Raw genomic sequence first — 20,319 nt, forward strand, 5'->3', positions numbered from 1 at the left:
AGGGCGGGGGCCCGGCGCGGGGCAGGGCCGGGCCGGGCTGCGCGTCGCGGGCCGCTGGGGCTGCTCCGGGCCGCCGCTCTCCGAGGAGCACACCGCTCGCTCCGAAGATCTGCGGCGCGGCAGGCGCCGCCCGGAGCTCTGGCCATGAGGACCCTGTGGATGGCGCTGTGCGCGCTGGCGCGGCTGTGGCCGGGGACCCTGGCCGGCTGCGCCGAGGCGGGGCGCTGCTGCCCGGGCCGGGACGCCGCCTGCTTCGTGCGTGGCTGGAGGTTGGACAGGGTTTACGGGACGTGCTTCTGCGACCAAGCCTGCCGCCTCACGGGGGACTGCTGCTTCGACTACGCCAGGGCGTGCCCAGGTGGGTGGCGGCGCCGAGGGTGGGGCGTCGGCCCTTCACCAGCAGCCGAAGGGCACAGGGTCCCACAGCAAGGACCGCGGCCCCAGAGCCAGGGCCCCCCCCCCCCCCCGCTCCCCCAGCCCTTTCCATCCTGGCATGTCCAGACCGTCTAGCCTGGCCTACCCGTGACCCCTCCACCCAGGTACATCTAGCTCCCTCCATCCTAGGGTCCTCCAGCTCCTTGTGTCCAGGCACAGATTGTCCAGTCCCTTCCGTTCAGCTACACCTGCGTCCAGGGATCTCGCAGTGCTCTCCATGTGGACATAACCACTCCAAAGCACCTCTCCACCGGAACCTGGATGGAAGGGCCTGGGGCCATCTGTTCTCCTGGAAGCTTGTTGGGGCTCAGGAACCCCAGTCTGGTGGGGCCACCTCCTACCTGGGAAGATGGCATGCCAGGTTCCAAGGGCATGCCCCTGGGCCAGGCTCCACCATTTTCATTCTGTTAACCCTCAGGGATCTGAAGTGACTTGTGACAAGTGATAAGGGAAGGGGTGTGTAATTCTCCCGCTCAGAGCCAAGGGCTTGCTCTGGTAGAGTACTGGCGCAGAGCAAGTTCTTGGAGGACCACAGTTGTCCTCACCTCTAGACTCCAGCAAGTAGCACAGCCCCTTTCTCATAAGAGGAGTTTGATCTGCTCCTTGCGTTCAATTTTCTCTATCTAGCACGATAAAGGGTTTTCTCTGGGGGTTCCTATTATATTTTAATCCTGCTGGTGTTCCTTGAGGGTCCGCCTTTTTCATCTTTAAATTTCCCTCAGTAGCACAGCCCCTGGTTAAGGGCTCAATAGATGTTGATTTAATTAAATTAAAAGATGAAATGGGGAGTATGGTTCTAAAGAACAAGGTTTACCTGAGAGAAGCCAGCTCTAGAAATAAAAGTAGCCTTGTTTCCTGTTAATCTCATCACCCAAAATGCCTTGTGTACGTTAGGGTTTGACCTCAAGGACTTCCACATTGTGACTTCCTCCGCATCTTCTTGGGAGAGTAACCCGCGGGTCTGCGTCATTCCTCGGGGAACCGGGGGAGGGCGCTGTCTGCCTCCGCCTTGCTGGAAGAGGCCACTGGCCCATGGCAAGGTATCACCCAGACCTGGTACTGAAGGAACACGATTGAAAAACATTAAGATTTCCCTGACCCTGCTTGAAAGCTAATGATTTACTTGTGAATATTGATTCTCTTTTTGATAAGCTTCTTTCCCACTTCTGCTCCAAGGCCACGGTATTTTGCTACTGAAGTAAGGTAAAGAGTCAGTTATTTAGGAAATGTAGTGTCCAGGGTCCCCAGCCCTACCCCGCCCCTGCAGAGCATCCTACTAAAACTCCCATTTGCCTCAGTTACCTAGGTCCCTCAAGCAAAGCCTCTGTCACTATGGTAGAATCACTTTCTCACAAGTGATTCACTTACATTGTAAATACAGAATTCCTGAAGACCAGATAATGTGCCCTAGTCTGTGGTAAGCACAGGGATACAAAGAAGATGAAGACACAGTCTCTGCTCCCTACAAGTTCACGGTCAAGCAGGGAAATACACCTGCGAACCACCTGCTACGTGCTTAGTGACAAAATAAGGGATCCAGGAGGCAAGAAAGGAAAAACTCAGAAGACCTTCCAGAGGAAGTAATGTGCCAGCATAGTCCTGGAGAATGAGCAAGAAGTCTCTAGAAGGGGAAGGGGAATTCTAGCAGGAAAGTATCACATGGTCATTCAGCAGTTACCTGTGGGTGTCTGCCTTTTGTGCCGGGAACTAGGCGGGGCCCTGAGGCTGCCCTGGCCAGCAGGACAGACAGTGAACGCAGCTAGATATGGAGAGATTCGGGCACAGAAGAGGCATGGGGAAGGACAGACCAGAGTCATGAGAAGAACTTTCCAGTGAAGCCTTACAGTGCTATGAGGAGTTGTCTGTATGTGGTCACAAATAAATCCCTTACTCTCGGTCCAGGAGGTAGAAATATTAAAACAAAGAGTCTGTCATTTGGGAGTGGGGATATATTGGGTACGTAGGAGCAGAGAAGAGATGACCTTATCACCTTGGCAAGGGCTCAGAAAGAAATCACAGCAACTTGGTGCCTGGGCAAGAGCTGTGAACAGTGGGCATGGGGAACTGAAAGCAGACAAAGAAAGGGGCCCAAAAGAATCTTAAAAAGCATATTCAGCCTGATGCCCTTCCCCAGGGAGTTAGCGGAGAACCTCGCAGGCCTGAGCAGAAGCAGACACAGGACCTAAAAGGCTCCTAGTTGGTAAATTCTCTGTGCCTGAAGTTTCTTGGGAGAAGAGGAAGAAGATAGACACAGTTGGAAGTGGGCCACTTGGAAGACGGAGCCTGCTCTCCCTGCAGAGCTGAGGGTGAGAGGGGCACCACGGAGCTAAGATGCTCAGCGCCTCAGCCCCACGCCAGCGTCATAACTGTGCTGACTCTCGGGGCCTGTGGGAGCGGCTTACAGATGAGGGAGCTGGGACCTTCCCAGGACTCCCCCTTTGCTAAGTGGACGTGAACGGGCAGCACGGTGACATCTGAACCCACTGTGCCTGATTTCAGGCTGCCATCTGGCACATCTGTGGCGCATGGCTGTGATTTACTCCTAAATACATCACGGTGTAGCAGCTCAGGGCCTGCCAGTCACTCCACGTACATAGAACCATTAAGACCCTTAGAATCTCTTCTCCTTACCCCATGTGATGTTACCTAATGATGCTGTCTGAAACCTTTTTGACTGAAATTACATTATATGTGAACCAAAAATGAGCCATGTCTGTAGAACTAAGAATGCCTTACTTCTCTTCCTTCTGATGTTTTTCTTCTTTGTAAACACTTTTTTTTTTTTTTTTTGGTGTGGCTAAGAGATGAAATCCTGGAATTTCTCTTTCTAAATAGGAAGTTATTATTTTTTTTTACTTTGTAAAGATAAAAATAAGTTATTGGGCCTATGGATTTGCTGAACTGCCAGAAATTTCTGAGACGAATGATCTCAGAAAAAAATCTCGTTATGGTGACGGCACAGGTTTCAACAACAATTCTATACCTCCATTACTGACCCTCCCCCCCAACAAAAGAATAGAAAAATTCTCCATTGGCTGTGCGAGACCAGGGGTGGGAGAGGTAGAGGAGGGACAAATCTATACCCTGCTCTGGAAGAACTTCTTAGATATCAGGCTCACCACACTTGTGGTCCTAGAGTCTGCATTCTAAGATCACAGAAACAGGAGGCTGTAGATTTTTGAGGAGCGAGTTCAGGAAAAAGTCATAATTAACCCAAGTGGAACAGGAAAAAAATTGAGTGGCCTGTGTGAGGCAGTCTCTTCTCCTAGATTTATGGGGAATCTAGGAAACTAACTGGCCCATATCTGCTGACTTCATAACTGGAAGGAGAAGGGGCAATGTCCTTGAAACTATGGGCTCCAAAGCTTACCCAAGGAAAGGATGTCACAGTCTACGGTGATTTAGAAAGTTGAGGCTTTCCTGGAACCATAGCGGCCCAAGAGACAGCGTGTGGCTTCCCCTGCCTTTGTCTCTGCAGGAAAAATGAGCAGAGCCTGGCGCCAGCATTCAACATGACTTGACTTTGCAGGCTTGGGCGGCAGCCCTGGGTGTTCAGTGCAGGAGGGTGAAATTGTCAGGTCTTCTCCAGCATTTACGCTGTGCCAGGCACCTCATAGCTGTACTCTTACTTAGGTCTCACGACCCACCACCATGGTAAGCAGAGCCCTGGGAGGTTGGGCAATTTGTCCTAAGGCATACGGCTAATAAGTGATGGAGTGAGATTTGAACCCAGGAACTCTGAGTCTGGAGCCCACATGTTTAAACATGATGTCTGGACCCTCAGAGAAATGAGGCTTTATGAGAAGCTGTGCACTTTGCAGGGTAGGCCCCAGATAAATACTGGTGGAGTGAGTGAGCCCTCTCTCTCCTTTGACTCACTCCTCAAGGGCAAACAATGTGTCCTGCCCCTCTTTACAGTCCCCTGACAGCTCTCGTGGTTGTCAGAACAACCTGAGCCGTCATTCCACCGAGGGGATGTTATCTACCCCAGCCACCTGTCCTTTCAAAAATAACATTTTCCTTCCTTCACTGAAAAATATGCTTGTTGCAGAAAATTTGGAAAATACAGAGATGCACAAAAGAAGAAAACAACTCCCCTGGAAACTTACTACCCAGTAAAAGCATAATTATCTTTCTGATTTGTATACCTTTTTTTCTGCGTTTATATGGTATATAAAATTCTATTTTTCTTTTTTTTTTAATTTTTCTAAGTTTATTTATTTTGAGAGACAGAGAGAGCAGAGGAGGGTCAGAAAGAGAGGGAGAGAGAGAATCCCCAGCAGGCTCCATGCTGTCAATGCACAGCCTGATGCGGGGCTCAAATTCACAAACTGTGAGATCATGACCTGAGCTGAAACCAAGAGTCAGACACTTAACCAACTGAGCCACCCAGGTGCCCCGAAAATTCTGTTTTTCTAATGAGGCAGTCCTTTTTATTGTCTCGCTAGCATTTCATGAACTTGACCAGTTAATGTCTCAAAAGAAAGAAAAAACCCACTGGTGGCCAGGTAATGGTTTATGCAAGATGAAAAAAAAATACTTGATCATTTTGTTGGAGCTTTCCAGGGAGGGTGGGGTAGGGAGCAAATGGGAACATGGGCAATGTAGTCTCATTTGACCCTCAGAGAAGATTTGACAAGATTTCTCAGAAAAAGGTATATATAAGAGAGAGAGAAAGGCCTATGACATTTAAAATTGTGTCACTATGAGATGTGTGTGTGTGTGTGTGTGTGTGTGTGTGTGTGTGTGGTAAAGGGGATGCTGTATTTTTCTCCCACACAATGTCAGGAAACAAATGCTATGTGGTAATGGTACTGCTGTGGGTAAATTACAAAAATATTTCCGGGGTGCCTGGGTCGCTCAGTTGTTTAAGCGTCTGACTTCGATCTCACAGTTTGTGAGTTCGAGCCCTGCGCCGGGCTCTATGCCGACAAGCTCAGAGCCTGGAACCTGCTTCAGATTCTGTGTCTCCCTCTCTCTCTGTTCCTCCCCCACTCACACTCTATCCCTCTTTCTCAGAAATAAATAAACATTTAAAAACATTTTTTTAAAAAAAGAATATTTCGCAGGAATGGCTAGGACTATTTGAACTTAACAACATGAGGAAGAAAGCACTTGTTCGTGGGTGGCCTTGAACTTTTAAGTGGCAAAGAGCCAAGCAGGCAGGGCCAGATCTGTGATTAACCAAGGAGACACTGCATGAAAATAAGAGCAAGGTTTTATATTAAGAAGAAATAACCCAAACTGTATTTATGAAATGAAGGACTCTGGCTGTCAGCTCAGTGTGTGTGTGTGTGTGTGTGTGTGTGTGTGTGTGTGTGTACATGCTTGTGTAGCATAACAAGAAACATTAGAAATATGTTTTTTTAGTTACCTTTTGGTGCCTAAGACAGAATAGCGTGTCTAGTTCTGGGTGCCCCCACTCACCAAGGCTGTGAATGGGTCTGGAGAAGGCCCAAGGGTCATTCTGAGAGGGCAGAGTGTCTATAGAAAGATGGGTCCGACAGCTGGAGTCATCAACCTGAAAAGTCCATGCTAGAGGGACGGCGAACCACTGAAACGTTAAGTCCATGAGCCGCACGGATAAGATAAACATAGATATTTTTTCCCCATATTCTGAAATTCTTGAGTGAGGGAAATTTGGATCAAATTAAAGGAAATACCACTCCATGCCACTGATAATAAAATGAAAGAAGCTTGTTATTTTCAAGATGTGGTACTGACAGGGGATATAAATGGATTTGAAAGGATTTGAAGGACTAGCGGCTGCCAGGAGAAGCCAAGAGCTACGTAACCTGAAGGCACAGAAAACCAAGCTCCTTCCAGCAACACCCTTTGGGGGCACCTTTGCCAGCAGAGCTCAGACAACTCCTGCCCAGGTTAAGAATTCCCATATTTTGGGGGCGCCTGGGTGGCTCAGTCGGTTGAGCGTCCGACTTCGGCTCAGGTCATGATCTCGCGGTCGGTGGGTTCGAGCCCCACGTCGGGCTCTGTTGCTGACAGCTCGGAGCCTGGAGCCTGCTTCGGATGCTGTGTCTCCTTCTCTCTCTGCCCCCTGCCCTGCTCCCACTCTGTCTCTGTCTCTCAAAAAGTGAATAAACATAAAAAAAAAAAAAAGAATTCCCATATTTTTGGCTATGGGAATTTCTGGTTTTGCTCCTGTCCTTCCACCAGCTTTCCTTCCCACTCTGGAGCCTGAGTCAGTTCTTTGGCTTCTAACTAATGACGGAGCAAACCAGAATCGGTTTCAACATAGAAAATTGTTTAGGAAGGAGGACGAATTTGTCCAATGCCATTTCATCCATCTGTCGGTCCGTCTGTCCATCCATCCATTCAACACATATTTACTGAGCAGCTACCAAGTACCAAGCACGAGGCATGAAATGAAAAGCTCAATGACAATAAATACAATAAATAAATATGTACGCTATATAATTATGAATCATGGAAATATTATAAAGCAGGGAACACTGAGCTCTGAGAGGAAGTATTTTGTGGTGTGGCAAGTGGAAGGCTGGGGGTGGCACTGGGAGAGTACTTAGATAAATTGGCCAGAGAAGGACTCCCTGAAAAAGAAATAATTCATCTGGGGGCGCCTGGGTGGCTCAGTTGGTTAACAGTCCAACTTTGGCTCAGTCATGATCTCACGGTTCATGAGTTCCAGCCCCATGTTGGGCTCTGTGTTGACAGCTCAGAGCCTGGAGCCTGCTTTAGATTCTGTGTCTCCCCCTCTCTCTGCCCCTCCCCCATTTGTACACGCTCTCTCTCTCTCTCGCTCTCTCTCTCTCTCAAAAATAAACATTAAAAAAAAAAAAAGGAAATAATTCATCTGGGACCTAGGGAATGAACCGACCCCAGCCATGCCCAATGTGGGAAGAACAATCCCAGCAGAGGGAACACATAACAAGCTTCCAGAGTGTGACAGAGTTTGGTGTAAGGAGGCCAGCGTGGCTGGAGCTTGGAGTGGAGGTGCGGTGGGGGTGGGGGGGGGGCAACTCCAGGTGAGCGGGGGAGGGGCACAGGCTGGGTCATACAGCACCTTGTAGGCCACAGCAAAGAGTTTGATTTTATTCCAAATTCAAAAGCAAACCATTAAGAGAGTTTAAAAAGCCATTTACTATTCTTATTCTTATTATTATTATTATATTTTTAAAGATTAGTGGTATCTTTGGTAAGGTAATTGTACTTGGAAATGACTGGATACCCCTGTTAGGACATGTGAAATGTGCTCAACTCTTTTTTTGTGCAGATTCCTTACTGAAATATATAACTCACTTCACTGTTCTTGGCTATTCTCCCTGTGGCTGTGGTAGAAACATCTGATAACCAGAAAGCTCTCGAGGAGAGGGGACTAGCCGGTACCTCAGGAAGGATTTGATAATCCTTGAGTCTGGATCTATCCATTATCCCACTTCGTAGGGTGCTGGGAGTCAGGGGTGCCCACTGGGCCTAAAGCAGGGGGTCTATGTCTCTGTTCTCTTCAGTGTCTCCTTCTCTGTCTCTGTTCTTATTACACTCCTTGGGACCACCTCCCAAATAAGTTACTTGCATTCAGATCCATGGAGTTGAAACAAAGGAAGAAAGAAAACGGCTTGCCCAGCATTCTGGCATCCACTAAACCTAAGCTTTGTTTTATTGTACAAGGGGTGGGATGATGTCGTTAAACTCTAACCATTAGGACATTGGGAAGCTGTGACAAGCCTGGAGTCAGAGACGATCATGTTGCTCGCCAGGTCTGTTGACCTCCAGTAACAGCTAGTGAAATGTGAAGATTGAGAAAGTCAGATTTTAATAAAGAATATTTTGATATGCTGGCTATAGATGTGAATACTAATGGACGAGTTCACAGGAAACCTGTGTCATGCAGTTGTAATATATGACTTGAAATGATAAATCTGTCAGAAATTCCCGTACTTCCCCTAGCCTCCGTGACCAAAGATCTCTCATGATCTATGATGAATTGCAACCCAAACAATCAAAAGTTCACAAATTAAGGGCGCCTGGGTGGCTCAGTCGGCTAAGCATCTGACTTTGGCTCAGGTCATGATCTCCAGGTTCGTGAGTTCGAGCCCCACATTGGGCTCTGTGCTGACAGCTCAGAGCCTGGAACCTGCTTCGAATTCTGTGTCTCCCTCTCTCTCTGCCCCTCCCCTGTTCATGCTCTGTCTCTCTGTCTCTCTCTCTCAAAAACACATAAACATTAAAATAAATTTTTTTAAAGCTCACAAATTAATCATGAATATAATCTTTTGTGCAGAATAGGAATAAATATCTCAGATTCCTCTTCCAACTCAAAATATTTTGCAGAACATCTTTTTAGTCGTGAACTTTTACTAGGTGAACTTTTTTCATTTTATCTTACAATGAAGCCATCGAGATGATGTTCAGGACCCAGAGCTTTCTGGTTTTCTTTATGAGGCTGTTAAAGTCATGGATTGGAAACCAGAGACCTAGTGTTTTGCAAAGTCAAACCTGAACTGACAGGAACAACAACTGATTCAGTGATTCTGTGATCTGAGGACGTTAACTATGGGTCAAACTAAACATTGCACATGAGACACAAATGCTGAAGAGATACCGGGAAACTAAATTCAGTCAGAAAAGTGTCTCCAATGTCATCTTTTATAATATGGATACCATGTATTCAAACCAAGGCCAGATCACTAAATTCTGAGCTAATGCCATGGCAAATTTTTATTTTACAGTGATGTCCAATGTTAATCTTTGAAGTAAGTGTTTTGTTTTTCATTTATTTAAAAAATTTTTTTAATGTTTTATTTATTTTTGAGACTGAGAGAGACAGAGCGTGAGCAGGGCAGGGGCAGAGAGGGAGCAAGACACAGAATCCAAAGTAGGCTCCAGGCTCTAAGCTGTCAGCACAGAGCCCGACGCCAGGCTCGAACTCACAAACCACAAGATCATGACCTGAGCTGAAGTCGGACGCTTAACTGACTGAGCCACCCAGGTGCCCCAAGTGTTTTGTTTTTTAAAGTGAATTACTAGGGGTGTCTGGGTCGGTTAAGTATCCAACTCTTGATTTCAGCTTGGGTCAAGATCTCATGGTTTATGTGTTCGAGCCACACGTTGGGCTCTGCACTGACAGCACGGAGCCTGCTTAGGATTCTCTCTCCCTCTCTCTCTGTTCCTCCCCGCTCTCTCTCTCAAAATAAATAACCCTAAAAAATAATTTAAGAAAACAGATAAAGTGCATTATTAAGCATTCAAGGCCAACACATCAGGGCAAGACTGACTAGATTCAGGGATGAAGAGATTTGGGTGACAGAGTTTTGGAAGAATTAAGGACAGAAGGAGTCCTTCTCAGTCAGCTCCTAGCCCGGCAGACTCTTTTAAATCCCGCTAGCTCTATGGCCCAATTAAATCACGGGATCGTGAAAATAAAAGGGGAGGAATCCACAAGAAATGACCGGAGCAGGAAGTGGACTGTTACTGATTTTCTGAAGGATATGTGGGTAGCAGGGATTGGGAACCAGTCTCATGTGCCTCATTCTTGCTCCCTTAGGTACTTGACATGTGGTGCCTATGAGTATTTAGATGATGAATAAATGCATGTTTTACAACAGTCTGAAGTTTTTGAATTACTGGCATGTTTATGTTGTATGTGACCCTTTTCATGTCAGGGTTAGCTATGTGCTGCCGAACGATCGGTCTTCCCACATCCATGAACCCTCACCCGGAGAGCACTGTGGGTCCAAATTAGTCTTCAAGTACAAGCTGTGCGAAGTCCAAATCCAGATTTCAGAGAAGTTACAGTGCTTTCTTGGTGAAGACGCTGTAAGCTTGAAAGTATGAACATAGTAGGGAAAGTGGGTCACATTTTGTGAGAAAGAAAGAGTTTTCGTCTCTAGTTCATAGGTACCTCTTTTGTTTTCTTATTCTTTTCTTAGCTACAGTTTCAAGCCACCTAAAAACCCATTAGAGTCTTTTTAAAAGTTTCATTAGGACTTTAAATGGGAAAGTTAAATGTACAACCGCATTGATTTTCCGGTCCTGGCCAGAGCATTGTCCCCACAGCCAAATTCTTGCCCCTGACTCTGCTTCGTCATGCGTGACCATGAATACTATTTACTTCTGTGGGTTCTGGTTGCTCTTCCTTCAACTCCAGCCCTCACAGTTTCGGGGTCTAAGAGGCATAAAGGACGATAGAGCACCTAAGGGAAGCCTCAAGTGTAGAGGTCCCTTGGTGTGGCCCTAAACCATGTCTTATGGACACACGATGGGGATAAGAATTGACTTAGGAATTTTATTTTTTTTCTCCTTTACGTATTCTACAATGAACATGTACTGCTGTTACAATGAAAATGTTCTGGGCAGGGGAGGATGAAATGAAAATCTAGGAAAAACAGAAGCAAAGATCTTATCTAAGCCCAAGGAGTATGAGGAAGTACCCGAAGGCAGGCGTCACTCTTTACCTGGGGTGCGTCCCTGGCTCAGAGCCACGGTCAGGATCCCAGAGTAGCTGCCGGCCCGCCACCGCCACCGAGAGGTGCCGGTTATCAGCTAACCATCAGGGCGGGTGGAGGCCGTGTCATCTGAGCCCCCGCTGTGACTGTGTCCCTCCTTGCTCCGGGGCGCGGCCTGCGTGGGCCGAACTGGCCTGTGGATGTTGGCGGGAGCAGCCTGGAGGCCGCTGGGTTCACCCAGGTGAGCGTCCCATCCCACCGTGCTGTTTTTCAGCTCGCCCTTGCATCGTGGGGGAGTGGAGCCCCTGGAGCGGCTGCGGGGACCAGTGCAAGCCGGCGGCCCGCGTGCGGAGGCGCCCGGTGCGGCAGGAGCCTCGGAACGGCGGCGCGCCCTGCCCGCCCCTGGAAGAGAGAGCCGGCTGCCTGGACTACTCGACGCCCCGGGGCCAGGACTGCGGGCACTCCTTCGGTACTGAGGTTTTCGCGGTGGTGGCTGCCTTCGCTGTCTGTCGTGACTGTCCATGCCTTGTCCCGTAAAAGGCCTTGAGCCGAGCGGGGAAAGTTCCGTGCGCTGCAGGCAGTGGGCTGGGCCTGTCCGCCCGGCGTAGGCAGGAAGCTCGGGAAATGCTTGATAAAGGAATGAGTGTCAGCTGCATCGGTGCCTCCCTAGGCCACGCCGCCCTCCCTCGGTGTTTTCATAACCCAGTGGTGGCCCCTTCCTCTCTGTGCGCGCTCGGGGTAAAGGACATGTGCACTGTGGTTTGTGGCAAACTCAAGGCGGCGACTTCAGGGAGCATGACAGCGTTTCACACTGGAGTAAGTGCCCCTTAAGGGTAACCATCCATCTTGCTCTTCTAATTCCTGTTCAGTCAGGTACACTCATCATACACGTGTGAAGGTAGTAGAAAAAATGATTACTTTCTAAACAATGTCAAATTACCCTCCTAAAACCCCAGTTCTCGCCTCAGGCTGGCTGAATTGGGGCTGTTGTGATCAGATTTGTGATTTGGCAAGATCATGCTGGTGGTGGTGTGGCCAATGGAGGGACCGGAAGTCGGCTCACGAATGAATTGGGAGCCATGGGAAGCGGACAAAGAAATAAGCGAAAGGGCTACCGACCATGCGTTGATCTGGATTGAATCTGATGGAGGAAAACACTGCCTTCTCAGGATCACAAAGATCGTATGTTTTTCATAGGAACCTGGACGTTTTTATGCCAACGTCATACGTTGAGGCCAACGTTTGACGGCCTCATCAAGCCATCTTGGCCCTTTTTTTCATTCTGTGCACAAATCCTTATTAAGAGTCTGCCTGATACCAGGCACTGGGCTTGGTGCCAGGGCTACGCTGGTGACATACGCTGGCCTGGAGCATGCTGTCCTGTGGCTCACAGTCTGGTGCCAGGGGAAGATGATAATCAGATGATCTTAGGAAAGTAATCCCAGAAAATTACAGCTGCAATTTGGTGCAACTGGAACCAAACAAGGGGGAGATGTTCTGAGCAAGCGTGTATGTAATAAGCTGGTTTCCCCTGGTCTTGGGGGAGGAGGGGAAGCACAGGAGGGGGAGGGGAAGGGACTTCCTTAAGCATGGGGAGGTAAGGCTGAGAAGCCTAGAGTTTTCCAGGCAGAGACTGGCACGGTGAACCAGATATCGGGTATAGGGGCTTCAGGGGATTTGGGGGTTGACCACAAGAGGTGGTAATAGGCAGTAAGCTTTATCAGGCAGTGCTTGGACAGTGTTGCAGGAAAAGGGGGAGTGCAGAGGCTTTGTTGTGGGGACCACCATCCAACAAGGGAGAAGAGGAATCTGCCAGGGGTCTGTGTCTAAGTGATGTCAACTCCAGCATGATGTGGAGTGTCTGGGGCAGAGTTTCAAAGAGCAAGGGTGGGAGCAGCTTGGGGTCTTACATCTACAAGGTTTTAAGCTCATCAATGGCCCACAGGTGCCAGCTGTAGTTTCACAGGGTATGAAAGGCAGGCAGGGCCTAAATGGCTAAAAATCTGCTTGTTTGGCACTTTTTAAAAACAATTGGATGCATAAAAATTTGAGTTTGCTGCCAGGAGGCTTTGGAGCTAACAGGTCTCAGCCTGCTGGGAGGAAGTGAATAACCTAGGGACCCTCTTTGGCTCATTTGTATAATATGGGGAAGCACAAGGCCCATCTGAGAAGTTGAAGGAAGGCCAGAGTCTGGGGAGCACAGAGAGTGAGGCTGGCATTGAGAGAAGAAGCATCTGTACTGACACTGCCCCTCAGTACAGGGCCCCAGAGCTCCCTGTTTAGGATTTTGGTCTTTATCTTAAGAGCCACTGTAGCATTTTCTGCTGTGGTCAGAGCTGTGATTTGAAAATATGGCTCTGGGGGCGCCTGGGTGGCTTAGTCAGATAAGTGTCGATCTGTTGGTTTTGGCTCAGGTCCTGATCTCATGGTTTCTGAGTTTGAGCCCCACATCAGGCTCTGCGCTGACAGCACAAAGCCTGCTTGGGATTCTCTGTCCCCCCCACCCCCCTCCCACCCTTACCCCTGCTCACACACTCTCTCTCAAAAATAAACAAATAAATATTAAAAAAAGAAAAGAAAAGAAACTATTGGTCTGGTAGAGGAGTGGGTAGCGGAAGGGCCGGGGCGGCGGCCTCTCATGGATACGGCAGTCAGATTCGACTCCCAGGGAAATAGTTTAGTGTTCACAGACGCGGTCATGGAACAAAACCACATTCAGCTCGTGAGCTCTGCAGAAGCACTGTAGAAAATGCTCAGGGAGGAAGTTGCTCTAGGACATTACTGATTTTTTGAATGCCTCTTAAAACCTAGTGTTGGTGTATCAGGAAAGCAGCCACTTTGCTCATTTACAGGGTTTGGCTGGTAGAAAGTATTTCTGAAGTACATTTGACCCTTCAGTGCTCACCAGGCTGCCACAGACCGCTTCGAAGCCCGGTTCTCCGTATCTCTTCGGCTTAGTTCAGGTCACAGGAAGACAGACAGGAAGGCCAGGGAAGGGAAGGCTATGGAACATGGAGCAAGGGCACCAGGGAGCACTGAGCCCGCCCCCTGGGGGTCTCCTCTCTGCCTGGAGGTGGCTGCTCCTCTGTCCTCTGGCACAGCCCACAGGCCTGTCCTCCTCCTCATGTCCTCTCCCTGTCTCCTACCCCTCCCACCGAACTCCAGTAAGAGGACTTTCTAAAACAGCAGTCTTCATATGTGACTCCCCATAAAGTGTTAGTGACTTTGAACTAACACCAACAGGAGAAATCTGGACTGAGTGGCCTCCTTTCCTACTAAGGTAAGGTGAAATCCAGTTTGGGAAGAGAGGCGAAATCTCTACCTGGGCCAGGGGCACTGGCATTTGCAGCCCTACTTTGGTCCTTGAGATGCACTTTCCTGTTGTAATGTCTTAGAAATGATGACTGCTGTCACAAGCTTGTTAGGGGGGACAGGACTCCTCAAATATTCCAGTCTGGTGGTTCCTAAAGTGGGGTCCCCAGCCGGCCGCATCGGCCTCACCTGGGAAGTTGTTGGAAATGCAAGTTCCCAGGGCCCCACCCAGACCCACGAGATGAGAATGGCTGGAGCCAGGCCTAGCACTGTGCTTGTAACAAGGCTTGCAGGGGATTCTGCTGTTCACCGAGGTTCCAGAACCACTGCTCTCACCCAAGTATGGCTAGTGGTTCTTCCCTGAGTCCCGACTCATGGCTGGATCACTTAAATGACACTTTCCTGAAGGCAGAAGCTTGCCAATGCAAAACAGGGTGTAGGTCAGGAAAATGTGGGATAAATTGGACAGTTTTCTCTATGGAAGAACTTCTCAGAGGCTTTATTATGCTAATAACCATTTTCATTCTGTAAGAGGGAGATACGATATGGGCTGCTTTCCCCCCTTATTTGAATAAATGACCCTTTTTCCAGGGTGCCTGGGTGACTCAGTCGGTTAAGGGGTTAAGCCTCCGACTCTTGATTTTGGCTCAGGTCATGATCTCACGGCTTGTGAGATCGAGTCCCACATCAGGCTCTGTGCTGACAGCATGGAGCCTTCTTGGGATTCTCTCTCTCTCTGCCCCTCCCCTGCTCACTCTCTTTAAAAAATAAATAAATAGACATTTAAAAAATTTAAAAAAATTAATGACCCTTTTCCCAAGGGGATCTCAGTGACTCGTTAGTGTTCTGTGGAATGCACCTTGGAAAATGATGGGCCACACAAGGGAAATGAGAACAGTGACATGAAAATCGAATTTGGTGGATTGCCCTAAGCCCTGTGTCACTGTGATTCCTATGCATTCACTTAAGATCCACTGAGTGTTAACAACAGCCAGCACTGTGCTGGGGTCTGGAGAAACAGACTTGAACAACAAACATATCACGGCTAATTGTAACTCAGGGTGATGAGCAAATGCCATGATAGAAGAATGCTCAGATCGGTGTGGAAGCGTGGCGAAGGAGCACCCACCTCCCCCGGGGGCTCTCCGTCCTGCTGTGTGGTCACCTGTTATGCCCCGCGCCCTACTAGACTCTACGCACAGAGCGGGAGCCTTTGGTGCATGGAGTAGCAATCCCTCACACTTTCACGGCAGAGAGCTCCTATAGACATTATTGATTCAGTGTTCGTAGCAATCCTGTAGGAGAGCCTATTCATTTCCTGTGGCTGCTGTAACAAACTACCCCAAACCTAGTGGCTTAAAACAACACAACTTTATTATCTTAGGGCTCTGTGGGCTAGAAGTTCAACCCAGGTCTCCCTGGGCTAACATCAAGGTGTTGGCAGAGCTGTGTTCCTTTCTGGAGGCTCTGGGGGAGAATCAGTCCATTTCCTTGCATTTTCCATCATCCAGAGACTGTCACATTCCTTTCCTCATGCCCCCTTTTCCATCTTCACAACCAGCTGCATTGCAACTGTCTGTGCTTCCTTTTGTAGTAACATCCTCCGACTTCCTCTCTGAAGGACTCTTGTGATTCAGCCCATCTAGAAAATCCAGGATAGTCTCCCCATTTTAAGGTCGACCATTCATTCCATCTGCAACTTTCCTTCTTGTTGATGAAATAACATAATATTCTCACGGGTCCTGGAGATTAGGATGTGGACACCTTTGAAAGGCCATTATTCTGCTTACCTTGGAGGTAGAATAGCATCATTATCCTTGAAACCAAGAGGACACTGGAGCTCAGGGAGGTGACAGCATTTGTGAAGGACTTCCAGAATCTAACCCTGGATCTCAGGGCTCTAAATCCTGTGGGGTTTTCCCTCACTACAAAAAACAAAACAAAACACAATTTAAGTTTATTTATTTATTTTGAGAGAAAGTTTTATGTTTTATTTATTTATTTTGAGTGGGGGTGGGTGGGGTAGAGAAAGAGGGAAAGAGAGTAAATCCCAAGCAGGCTCCTCCCTGACAGCATGGAACCCGATGCGGGGATCGATCCCACAAACCATGAGACCGTGACCTGAGCTGAAACCAAGAGTCGGATGCTTAACCGACTGAGCCACCCAGGGGCCCCAGGGTTTTTCTTCCTGATATTGCTTTGCTGTTCCTGTTATCATTAGAGCTAAAATCACAGTTATAGGGGCTCCTGGGTGGCTCAGTCATTTAAGCATTGAACTCTTGATTTTTGGCTCAGGTCATGATCTCATGGTTCATGAGAACGAGCCCCGTATGGGGCTCTGTGCTGACATCATGGAGCCTGCTTGGGATTCTCTCTCTCTCTCTCTCTCTCTCTGCCCCTCCCCTCTTGCCCATGCATTCTCTCGCTCTCAAAATAAATAAATAAAAATTTTAGAAAATAATAATAAAATAGGGGCGTCTGGGTGGCTCAGTCAGTTGAGGGTCCGACTTCAGCTCAGGTCACGATCTCATGGTTTGTGAGTTCCAGCCCCACATTGGGGCTCTGTGCTGACAGCTCAGAGCCTGGAGCCTGCTTTGGATTCTGTGTCTCCCTCTTCCGCTCTGTTTTTCTCTCAAAAATTAATAAACATTAAAATAATAATAAAATAAAATTGCAATTACAGGTTCTGGTAAATGAGTAGAAATAGGGAGGCCCTGTGAGGCCAGTGAATGAAACCCCATCCCTGAAGCTCTCTTATTAATGAAGATCAAGTAGCTATTGAATTTTTCCCGTTTCCTTTAATGCATATCTTGACTATATTTTTATCATAAAAACAAATCCAAAAAGCCATATGATTGTATTAGTTGTACATATGGACTCCTTCTGAAAGGAGATCGATGTGTATCATAACCTGCATGTGTCCAGGCTGGTGTTTTGTCATGCTCTCATTCTGTCCTCGTTTACACTGTACCTACAGACCAGTGGTTCTAAGCCTGCTTTGGGGACACCCCATTGTGTCAGAGGACTTGATGAAATTTTCTAAGCAAATTCAATTTACTTTCATGTTCAAAGTAAGTATGTGCCGCGCCACGCTTTTAGAAGTCGAGTTGTTATAAAACCGAACAATGGTAGGCTGAAAGGATGCCAGAAAAGTTGGCAAATAGCCTCTTAACAAAGACTCTATTACATTGGAATATTGTTGCCAGGAAGGGGAACGGAGGGGGAACTAGCTTTTATTGAGAGCCTTTGTCCCCGGGCACCCGGCTACGTTCTTCCACACGTAAGCTGCAGTGGAACTGAAGGCAAAAATAATTTCTAAATTACTTACCACTCTTAAGTAATGGAAATTAAATTAAATTAATATTAAAAAGCGGTGCTGGGTCAGAGACCTCCAGGCAATCTGGCTCCTGGTCTATTTTCTGAAGACTCATGTGGGGAGAAAGTGCCCCCTGTCTGCAAAATGTGCCACCAAACCAAGCCCAGGTCTTGAGGGGTTAGGACACAGAAGAGACAAGTCCCAGAGTTACTGGCTTGCTTTTATTAAAATAATTTTTTTTTATTTTTTTTATTTTTGAGAGAGAGAAAGAACACGAGCAGGGAAGGGGCCGAGAGAGACACACACACACAGAATCCAAAGCAGGCTCCAGGCTCCGAGCTGTCAGCACAGAGCCCGATGCGGGGCTTGAACCCACAAACTGTGAGATCGTGACCCGAGCTGAAGTCAGACGCTTAACCGACCGAGCCCCCCGGGTGCCCCACTGGCTTGCTTTTATGATGGGTCATACCCTCAGAGGTTTGACACCGAATGTGGATGGTAGATCTTAAGAACCAGAAGCTATCTCCCGTGTTGGGGTTCTTGCTTCATCATTTACTATGTATTTTCCCTTCATTTAACTTGTCTGAGCCTCAGTTTTCTGCCGAGAGCACCTCATTCGTGGCACCTCTTTGTATAAAGCTTTTATGAAGACCAGTGACACATGAGGAGAAGGTACTTTGTAAATAAGCAGGCTGTAAGCATACAAGGTGCTGTCCTAGCAGGCGTTAATCTGTGCTGTGAGCCTGCCCCACCCCTCCAGGGCCACAGCTCCCACGCCACCCCTCCCTCTCTCCTGGGGCCTTAGGGGACTTGGGAAAGGGCTCACCAAGTCCCCTTTCCTCTTTATTTACTTTTTAAAAGTTTATTCATTTTGAGAGAGAGAGAGAGTGTGAGCGGGGGAGGGGCATAGAGGAAGAGAGAGAGAGAGAGAGAGAGAGAGAGAGTATCCTAAGCAGGCTCTGTCTGCACTGTTCAAGAGGAGCTCGACTCAGGGCCCGAACTCACTAACTGAACTGTGAGAGCATGACCTGAGCCAAAACCAAGAGTTGGTTGGAGACTCAACCGACTGAGCCAGCCAGGGCCCCCTCTTTTCCTCTTTTAAAGGTTACTTCATGTTAAAGATAGCGATTAGGGACGGAAAGGGAAAATAAAGCAGAATGTAAGCAATTCATAGGAGATATGCTGCATAAAATAGTGAAACCTTGTGATCCACATGACATTAGTCTCCAGGCAGTGACAGCGTGGGTTCAGAGACACCGCCTGACCCTGCCATGTTTAGACGGGAGCCTTAAACACGCTCCTCAACCTCTCTGTGCCTCAGTTTCCCCATCTGTGGAATGGGGGAAATAATAGCACCTATCCCAGAGGGCTGTTGTAAGAGTCAAAGGCATTAACACATGAAAGATGCTCAGCATTATGCCTGGAAACCTAGAAGGGTGTCACTGTTCACTTTCATCATTATTATTATGACAGTGCTTTTTTAAAGGATTTGATATCAGATATTATAGTCCTATTCTTGCCCTCTCCTTCCTAACCTCATTCCCTGCGCACCCCCCCCAACTATATATTAGGTGCATTGCCTTTGAACTTTTGTAATAAAACATGCAGTACAAATGAGGAGATCAAATGTTTTGAGCTAAAGAAACACATCCCGAAAATGTCATAGTTTGGTACAAGGCCACGTGGACTTCGCAGCAATTGAATCGTCCACTCACTGAATAACCTGGGAAACGCGGCAGAAGGACAGAAACGGGAACAACCGGTGGGAAAGCTAGCATCCTTCAGATGTTCGTGTTTCGGATGACGAGGTCTGAGGGAGGCGGCAGGATCCTAACATACACGCGCTTACGTGTTCTTTTCGATTCTCTCCGTGGATTTTGCAAGTTCCAAAGCCACGGTCACATTTGGAAAGAGGGGCGTGTTCTCTGGAAAATGAAACACGTTAGCGCAGCCACAGAGCTTCACAGCTGAGACTCTGAGGGCTCACGCTAGATGGGACTGAAGAGATTGAGCACCAAAGCACCCAGGACACAAACAATACCTGCAACTCGTAGGAGGAAAAGGCCACCAGGTATGAGGCCACTCCTGCGTTCCGTTCTCCAGTAATATGAAAAAACCTCCTTGAGAAAATCTAAAAAAGAATTAGGGCTGCCATCTTGTGGCAACAAGGAGCCAGGTAAAGTGAGCATGTCGGCTCGAGGCATCTATTTTCCAGCTGGTACCCTCGTCCAGCTTGCTCACGATGACTCTGGCATCGCGCAAGCCAACATCAGCTGGTGTCTGCCCTTCCTGGGATGGTCCGGTTTCTGAAACGAAAGGGAGGAAGGATTGTTGAGCCATCTCAGCCGCAAGGCTCAGTGTGGGAACAGAAGACCACAGGGAAGTAGGACCTGTGTGTCCCAGTGGCGATTCCGTGACATCATTCACCCACCAAGCCACCATTCGTTGCCTTCATGCTTGCTAAGTGCATAAACGTGTGAGGACCACAGGGACGGGAAGGGCAAAGCCTTGTCTTTCTTGAGGTGACAGCAGAGCGGCATCGGGAGGTTATCTTCAGGTGCTATACTGTACATAGGAACAGATGCCTCCCCACACTTAGCAGCAAATAGGAAGGAGACGTACAAACAAAATCAGTGAAAGAAGAGAGCAGAGGTGGGAGGCGAGGATTCCTGGCTCCCTTTCTTCTCTCCTGTCTAGAGCAGTGAGTTGGGTTGGGGTTGGGGACAGGAAGGAGGAGAGGGCCAAACTGACTTTCCTTCTCCGAGGCTGAGGGTTGGCACGGGGAGGACAATGTGCTGGCCGGCACTAGGCAGTCACTCTGAGACCATGGGGCAG

At 48.2% G+C, this 20,319-nt stretch overlaps 1 protein-coding gene across 2 annotated transcripts in view; it reads left to right on the top strand.

Annotated features, from left to right (window-relative positions):
- The first annotated feature begins 21 nt into the window (after window positions 1-21).
- The window catches only part of SBSPON (somatomedin B and thrombospondin type 1 domain containing), a 26,813-nt gene continuing 6,515 nt past the window's right edge, over window positions 22-20,319 (top strand). Inside the window, exons 1-2 of one of the 2 annotated variants that reach the window (XM_040487605.1) lie at window positions 22-358; window positions 11,131-11,325. In XM_040487605.1, the coding sequence (XP_040343539.1) occupies window positions 145-358; window positions 11,131-11,325 (409 nt within the window). In that variant the 5' untranslated portion in view covers window positions 22-144. The remainder of the gene's footprint in view (window positions 359-11,130; window positions 11,326-20,319) is intronic. The other variant, XM_040487603.1, reaches the window with a different exon arrangement.

The sequence above is a fragment of the Herpailurus yagouaroundi genome, unplaced genomic scaffold (genome assembly GCF_014898765.1).
Source record: "Herpailurus yagouaroundi ecotype Mexico unplaced genomic scaffold, PumYag 165, whole genome shotgun sequence".
NCBI classification, from domain to species: Eukaryota; Metazoa; Chordata; class Mammalia; order Carnivora; family Felidae; genus Herpailurus; species Herpailurus yagouaroundi.